The sequence below is a fragment of the Sinohyriopsis cumingii genome, chromosome 1 (assembly GCF_028554795.1).
Source record: "Sinohyriopsis cumingii isolate HCF-2022 chromosome 1, ASM2855479v2, whole genome shotgun sequence".
Classification (NCBI taxonomy): domain Eukaryota; kingdom Metazoa; phylum Mollusca; class Bivalvia; order Unionida; family Unionidae; genus Sinohyriopsis; species Sinohyriopsis cumingii.
The window spans coordinates 190,860,484-190,869,486 of NC_142961.1; the positions used below are offsets into that span (position 1 = coordinate 190,860,484).

The 9,003-nt window shown below is 34.1% G+C and overlaps 1 protein-coding gene across 3 annotated transcripts in view; it reads left to right on the forward strand.

Annotated features, from left to right (window-relative positions):
• Positions 1-5,915, forward strand: part of LOC149808577 (PHD finger protein 24-like) — a 28,623-nt gene extending 22,708 nt beyond the window's left edge. For all 3 annotated transcript variants that reach the window (XM_089979441.1, XM_089979425.1, XM_089979432.1), the window contains exons 5-8: positions 479-678; positions 2,764-2,927; positions 3,906-4,001; positions 4,495-5,915. In XM_089979441.1, the coding sequence (XP_089835567.1) occupies positions 479-678; positions 2,764-2,927; positions 3,906-4,001; positions 4,495-4,603 (569 nt within the window). In that variant the 3' untranslated portion in view covers positions 4,604-5,915. The remainder of the gene's footprint in view (positions 1-478; positions 679-2,763; positions 2,928-3,905; positions 4,002-4,494) is intronic.
• The last annotated feature ends 3,088 nt before the right edge of the window (positions 5,916-9,003 follow it).

The following is a 9,003-nucleotide window of genomic DNA, read 5'->3' on the forward strand; positions in this document are numbered from 1 at the left end:
AACATGGTATCAGTATAGATGCAATCAGTAACTTTAACAATTCTTTTAACCAATTTCAGGCTTTAATACTCATTACTAAAGTGGGGAAATATTAATAACACAAATTTCCTATATGTCTGGGGAAACCATAAAATGTTCTTTTTATTCCGTCGAACTTTCGCTGAACAATTCTCACTTTCTGGAAAAAATTACAGGTGTGATCAGACTGAAATCTTTATAAGAACACCAATTTTGCATTATATTGAGTTTATAATATCTTATTTCACTTCACTCGAACTGGAAGAATCCAACTCAACAATAAAAAGGTAAGCATGTTAACATCGTCTGTCATTTATGTTAAATATCGGTCGCTGCGGAACAATAATTTAAGCATTCTGAAAATGCAGTGTTAAAGAATGTTGATTTTACTCATTAAATAGTTTAATAACAATGTTGCAAATCTTAATTTCCATGATCATTACTCTCATCTTTCAAAAAGATAACAACATATCTCTGGAGGAGTTTTTGAATTACCGTCAACACCGTCATAAGGAACTGTTCAATACAGAAATGAGCAAAGAGGAGATTGAAGACGAAAAGTCCATTTTCAACCTTATGGACAAAAGTAAAACCTCTACCATATCTTGGTGGGAGTTTCTTAATTACGAAAGCATCAAAATTCTCCAGCAAAGGAAGAAAGTAAGTTTGTCGTTATTATTATTATTATTATTATTATTATTATGGTTTTTATTTATTGACTTAAATTAAATCTAAAATATCCAAAAATAGTATGCACACTTATATTTAGAAACAATGAAGATTTTTCATCTCTACTCATTTTGGTGGGGTGATACCAAACACTTATACAAATAGTACTAACAGCTTCCTCGCTTGGCACTCAACATTAAGAGGTTAGTGTTGGGGCTGGTCAGCCTGGTGTCAAGATAATGTGACTGGGTGGGACATGATGCAACATGTCTGCGGCATGATGCCCCATTGCTAGACATGACTATAAACTGCCATAGTGTAGACATCATAGCGATATGACTGAAAAAAATGTTAAAGCTACGTTAAAAATCTAAATCACACACACACACACACACACACATTTAGGTGGGAATGCTTCAAATTATGAATGGGCTCTTTTTCCATTCTAATTTTGCGATACATGTAATCATGAAGTTAATTATTTCATGTAGGGACTTATCAGTATGTTCAGAAAAGAATTATCAGTTGTCGTTATTTTATTTTTCCATTGAGAGAGTTCCGAGTAATAAGTTTGAGATTGTTTCTTTATTGTGTTATCAAAACAAAAGCCACCATTATTCTGATTTTACTTTCTGTTGTATTTATAAAGCTATAATTTCTATCTGAACTATTTACACTGAAGATATTGGCCCTTTTTATTCCAGGGTATTATTAGAGTTAAAATGTTTCCCAAAATTATCTCATGTTGATTGTTTTGGCACAATTCTTAATATACCGGAAGCTGGTTATAAAGCTACATGAGATTATGGTATGGTCCTGGGTCCGGCTTGTATCGTCCATGAATAATTGCTGTTTCCAATTTCTCCGCAACCACTCAACCATTTTCATTCAGACTTAACAGGGAACATTCTGGAACAAAGTCCTTTCAAGTTTATGTAAACGATGCCTATCCGCCATACTTTATGGGTCACCGATACTTAATATTGAAAATCTTTAAACGACTTTTTCAATTTAATCAAAGTTGACAGATGTTTCGTATCATAGTCTTATGAAACTTTTATTAATGAGGCCAATCCGTTGTATAATATGGCTGCTGCTACTAAAGGCAAAAAAATATTAAAATGTCTTCTTGTCATAGACCACGGAAGAGAATTTGAACAAAAATTAGATAGAAAGCATATTGGGGAAAAAAAGTCGTTTAGTTGCTACATGTGATGATGATACGCCCCCAAATATCGCCGCCGTTGCAAGAATAGGAGAAAAATAAAAAAAAAAAACCTTAAGCAACTTCTTCTAAGAAAACGAAATGTCGTATAGAATCTCATCAGAATTTAACAGAACGCACCTTGTTGTCAAGGCCCTTGAATTTGATTTCAATGATACTAACCTTTCTTCAGATATGTTCACTGTTACTAAAACTACAAACCTTTAAACGAATTCTTCTTAAATACCCCTAAACACACAAGGTGACCAAATTTTACAGAAGGCATTCTCACATAACGGTCTTTCAAGTTTATGTCTGTAACGCTGATTCGTCATGAAATATGACCACTGATACTAACCTTTATACGATATTGACAATAGCTTGAGCAGAACGAAATCAAATTTAACTGTAAACTCTCTAGCCCTGTCCTTTTTATACTATTGATATTAATGCGATATCCAATATGGTTAACGTTACTACAGTTAGAAATATCTTTAAATGACGTACTTAGATAATCACACAACATAATTATACAAAATTTGACACCAAGCATCTTATCACGAAGAACTGTCAAGGTTGTATAAATGATGCTGATCTGCAATCAATTTGACCTAGTAGAAAGCCTTTCAAACTGGTATGAGTGATACTGAGCCTCTATTCAATGCGGCCTTTGTTGCATGAATGATGCAAATCGGCCTTCAAATATAGTTTGAATTGCCCCCAAAAACATTTAAATATCAGAGAGCAGTATACTAACCGAAATTTCTTAACAAGCTGCCTTACATTTTGCTGATATTTCTGTTTTGACCCATTTGGGTCTCTTATTATTGTAAGAGATAATCAAGAGACATCTTTGTACAAAACTCTTTCAGAACTCTTTAGTAAAATTGCTGTCTCCACGAGAGATCGCCATGGCGAGAACATTATTTCAAGCTTTTGATAAAGATGGCGACGGCGAGATAACCGAAAACGAGGCTAGAAAAGCCTCGTTATCCTGGTACCGGATGTTCTTCAAGCCAGTCGACTCTTTCCACGGGTGAGTTGGTCGAGAGATTCCATTTTTGCATCAATACTTCTAACTTTATTATATCCACTTTTACGACTTTTTGCAACCCGAGTTTCCAAATTGGTCGGATAAAACGAGATATAGAAAGAAAATAACCTATGTATCCATTTCGTAATGTACTGATTAGTGGCGATGTTGCCTCCATCTATAACAATTTGACATTAACGGATGATTAATTAGGGGCTAAACTGTACCTGTCCATCTCCGTGTCAGGTAGATCAAATGCCTAAAAGTCGGTCAGTTTACAGACCCGTCTTGAATTTTAAAAAGTTGGATGTATCGTTAAATTTGTTGAAAACTACTTGAAGTATGAAAAACAAAATTACTGAAACCTGTCTTAGGCAGTTCAAAATGAATCCAATATAACAGTTTTTAAACCCAGAAATCGTATTACGTTTCTCCAGCCATAATGAATCAGTCACTTACTAGAAAATGAGATAACATTGGGTGGATCAAATGTTGCCAGATGAAGTAGCATCTTTTTGCTGTAATGGTGCGTCAATTAAATTTACGACTGGCATGATAAACTTCTTTGCCTTTTTTCCTTGAAACCTTTTAATGTACGTGAATAGTAATTGAAGAAGATAACACTGCAGGACCGTAGTAGCAATGGACCAACTTTATAAAAGACAATCGAGACTAATTACATCGTATTGAATGCAAAATGCATTTATAAAGGTTCTGTAAAAGTATGAAAAAACAATCTAAAATAAACTGTTGGTGCTTTCTTATTTGTTTTTCTCCAACAGAAACCGGAATGCAAGTTTCAAGGACGGAAATAGATGGTAAATACAACGCTGGAATGGCAAACAAAAGTGTTTCATGCAGACTTCTATTTATTGATAGAAGATTTTACTCAAGTGATCATTTAAAATGCAATCCAGGAAACAGTTGTAAAGTATCATTATTTTTAATGCATAATATTTTAGCAATATCTGTTATCAACAGGTACGCCATTTTCTCAGAGGACAATCTGAGTCGATTGGAGCATCACATCCAGCAGAACGTTAACTTGATAATGGACGCAGATGAAGACAAGAATGGGTACGTTAAATAGAAAGGTTCTATCCAATAACATTCAATAAACATGTACTATTTTAAAATGGAGATATGTTATGGTGTTTGTCACGAAAGATACAATTATGAATTCGACATTAACACTCTCTACAATATGGGGACATCGGCATTTTCAAATAAACTAAAAGAGTAAATTTCTTAGTGTCATTTTAGAAAAAATATAAAGCGAACTAGAACGAGAGGAAAACAAATATGGATAAGCAACTAATTTCCAGACTTCAGCAGTCTGCCAATGACATTAGATACTGAGTTTATTATCCATTCAATAGCAGTTCTTTTTCTCTCGGTGTTTTGAATTATGTACCGCATAAAAACTATCCTACGTAAACACCAGTGCCTCAGAATGATGCCTACATGAGCTATGGTAACCTTTGTTACAAGTAATACGTTTTACAAACTGATGAACCAAATTAAGAAATATTTCCTGTGCTAAAGTCATGTACACTTTTTATTTCCACAGAGCCACATCATGGGAAGAGTATTTAAAAAATCAAGCACTGTATATACTTGCTGCCAGACCTAACGAATGCCAACCCCCAATAGGGTACAAGCTGCTTTCACTGGATTAATACCTAAATGGATTAATGCCTAAATGGATTAATACCTTAAAACTGCGATTCATTCCAGTGTATTATTGGTCGGATTATTTGAGCTGACGGGTGTTGTTAGAAAAAGGACATTTTAAAGTCCCCCGCGTCATTGTATATACGTTTGGATTGCAGTCTTCGTGAAAATATTCTTGCACACAGGACATAGACGCAGGATATCATTGACAGCTTCATTAAGAAGAACAACGTATGCCAGTTGTTACTTCTTTTATATTCTGGACCTTTCATTTGGAGTACAATAAACGTGTTTTTATTCCAGACCTTGTAGTGTGGAAAATTTGGTGCTTATTCAATCTTATGTCAAAATACATCGCACGAAGTGTAAATTTTATCATGCGTTTTTTTAAATAAATATGCATATTTAGTAAATAGGCATATATACGTGCAGGTGCTTTAATCGTCTGAATGGATACCGCAAGGTCGAACTGTACCATGTCCTTCGTTCGAACGTTTTACCAGCGTCTTCTATTACAGTTGAACAACGTTTACACCAATTCTTCGGCGATCATTCTTTGAAACACCATGCATCTTTAAATGTTTTTTCTGTGTGTATATTTGTTTTCAGAACGTTTACTTGCACAACAACAAAAAAAGAAACAAACAAACAAACAAAATTCTGTGTGAAAAAGTGCCTATTAAACCCTGTTCTGCATTGAGTGCGTGTTGAGTCAAAAGGAGAGAATTGACCACAGCTGTACTGTCTGGAAAGAAGCGCATTGAGAAGTTATTATCAGTATTGTCACAGGAAACACTGCAATAATTTAATAGACAGCTGGTAGGATAATTTCGTTTCTGTCATAGGTATCACGTGTACAGCATGATTAATTTTCAAGGATATTTTGACTTGTATGTATGATGCTGGTTTAAAAAAAAGAACATATTAAATTCATCCGGGTCATTGTGTACAGATTTAGTTTATAGACTTGGTAAAAAATATTCTTTGCACGCAAAACATAGACGCAGGACATGTAATGGGGAAACTTTTGGTGCATTTAATTAATTTAGATGGATCATTTGAGAGCTTATCAGCTGCTCATTGCACTGTTTTGTTCTTCCTATTGCATACCATGGCATAAGACCATATTATCTACCAGTATGAACTTGCGGCATAGTTGCAGTTTTCTGTGGAATCTACATATGATGTAAAACAAGTATTACTAACCTTTCTGAAACATATATTCCTTCATGATCTCTATCCCAAATTCTTTAGAGTTACAGATTCGACTTCTTTTATGACATATAGTGCCATTAAAATGGTGAATGCAGATCTTGAGACCTGAGCTTACAATTTTGTATAAACCCTCTCTTAATCTACGGCCTTACTTTTGGACATTTGAATGCATGGCCGTCCAGAAATAACAAATGGTTCTGTGTCCTGCGATCTTAAATGTAGATGTGGCCTAACATTTGATATATTTTGTTTCTTGGGTATTTCGTGCGTGGATCCGATAGGAAACACTTGAAATGATAACCCAAAGTTCAATCTACAATTCCACATAGCGACACAAGTTTGGAAATACGCTGTACTCTTTGTGAAAAAAGTTTGTCATTGATTAGTCAGAAATAATGCTAAAACACTAGTTTCAAGTAGAAACACATATTACTGCAAATCAACGAATACCAAAGAGTGTCATACACATTGTTTTGATTTTGTTCTTCACAAGAGTAATGCGAGATAAGTACAGTGAGATCCAAGTGGCAGATTTTCATCTTTCTTTTTATATTGCGATCTGAGACAATTACACGTGTAAATACTATATACATCCAGGTTTACTGAATATTCATTCAATCGTACAACGATTAACATCGATTATGTTTCGAATGTTCTGTATCACGACATTGTTAATCTTCCAAATTCTACGATAGTTTTAAATGTAAATAAATAATAAAATATTGCAGACGTTTTACGAAATCTAGCTTGTGGGTAATGATTTTAATAACTTCCTTTGCTTTAAAGATTAGGTGCAAACTTCCACAAAGTCTACGTCTATAATATAATACTTCTTGCCTTCAAATACGACAGGTGATAAGGTCTTTTCTTCTTGGCTCAAATAAAAAACACGCGCATTCACAGAGGCTCAAACAACACACAGGCAGAAAATTGTGATATATTTATTCGATGACTGATTAATTGTGGCGATTGAATGAGACTAATATAATACTTAATCTTCGATAAACAAGGTAAATACTGTATGCAATTTAATATATCATGCGCAAAATTTTGCTGTCTTAATATAAAATTACAAGGGCGTATCTGGTAATACTGCTAAAACAAATGTTGATGTGTGACAGGTATCAGAATACTCTACTCTAACGCATATTCTAATATAACCTGACCTATCGAATTGTTGCATGACCATATTTTCACATTCATCCTTTATTTATTAACAAAATACAAGAAAAATAATTAATGGGCCAAATCACTTTCTAATGGATTTTTTTTTTATATAAAAGAAACTGTAGCATAGAAGGGATGTTTGTTTTCATTTCACGATTCAATATCGTCAAATTCGTGATTCCTTCAAACGATCTTCATACCATCATACAATGCCTAGGGTATATTATTATTGTTATTATTATTATTGTTAGTAGTAGTAGTAGTAGTAGTAGTAGTAGCAGCAGTTGTAGTGTTATGATTATTATTATTATAATTATTATTAGTAGTAGTAGTAGTAGTAGTAGTATTAATGTCTATTCTATTCTAATGCTGTGGCAATTTTGTTGTCACTGCAAGGTTTCTTGGTCACCAGGATAAAAGGCTAAGCGAATTTACGGTATGGCCCTATATCCATCGTGCTTACTCGATTGTACTACGATCCAGAAAGCACAATTCCAGCAAGTACTACCCAATTTATTTAATATCCGGCTGTAACAGGCGCTTTAGTCAACATACCCATAATAATCATTATTATTATCATTATTGCATTTTAAATGACGTGTGTGTGTGTGTGTGTGTGAGAGAGAGAGAGAGAGAGAGAGAGATTGCGCCATTACCATCGTCATAATCCTTACAGCCATAGAGTTACGACAGTGTGGTCTTAAACTAAGTAAAAGAGAAAAGCGAAAAGACAAATTTAGTAAAATCAACAAATAAATTAATTTCTTTAAATTATAAAGTGAAAATTTATGAGGAACGTACATTATTGTGAATTAAGTCAAAACTAATCCCAAATCTTCTATTACAAGTCCAAAAGTACGTAATGTTTAGAATTAATTTCAGTAATCTTGAACGATGTGCTGATGTATCAAAAGCATTGAATGGGTTGATGTTCCAACAGTCTTGATGAACGATATACTCCAGAATATCTTGGAATGAATTCACAATAATCCCAATGTAGCATTTTGGTCCTTAATTCAATGAGCACTTTGCAATTCCAATGAATAACTTAAATGATTCATTTCAATTTATAACTGAACACAACAGTAAAATGATTACAGACCGATGTTTATTTTCTGAATGAAAAAAACAAGTCAATCATCTTAATGGAAAGTTATACCAAAATGTAATTAAGTTCGCTTCTAGAACCGTCTGAGGTCATAATCAAGACTAGATCCTAAACTGAAATATCAGTAAACAAAAACTTGAAACCTGCGAGTAGTCAGGTAGGCCTTTACCCTCAATTACGAACAAAGGTCAAACACTCACTACAAATTAAATACACGTATACGCCTAATAGTTTTATCATACATTGAGAGAGGAATATTCAGTAGTAGTAGTAGTAGTAGTAGTAATAATGAGAGAAGCTTGTGATAATAGCTCTTTAGATCCAAGCGAGAACCGCATGATAAATAGATCAAACATTTGCGAGGACAAACGCGAAATTAGCATTAAGCCGCCATTAATTTAATTTTTTTTTTTTTGACCTCAGTATCAACTAAATTTCTCCTTGTCTTCTGGAGGCAAACAGAATGATAGCCACTGGCTTCTTGGCTTAATTTTAGAAACTTTTGGACGTATCCTAAACAAAAATCCCTTCACTGGAGTCGTCATATTGTTGGTATTGCTCTGCTATAGGAATGTGCCAAATTTGGTGGACTTTTAACAGTTGGCGTCCATTATCCTGAGCATGAAACAATTCAACATTTTCCAACGTTCCCGTAAATGCTTGTTCGTGGCAACTTGGCTGGTCTTGATTAAACGTTTCAGCACATGTACGGCATAAAGCTTTTCCAATGCAATAATATGGTAAAAGAGAATGAAACAAGTTCATCCGTGGAAAAACTTTGCATTCGATCAAATCTACGTTTTCCTCATAATGTAGCCTACGCAGAGTACGGTAATAAAGTAGCTTTGGCTGCGGATCAACGAATGATGGCTTGAATGGATTATGGTGGTATAATGGTGGTATAATTGACAGTTT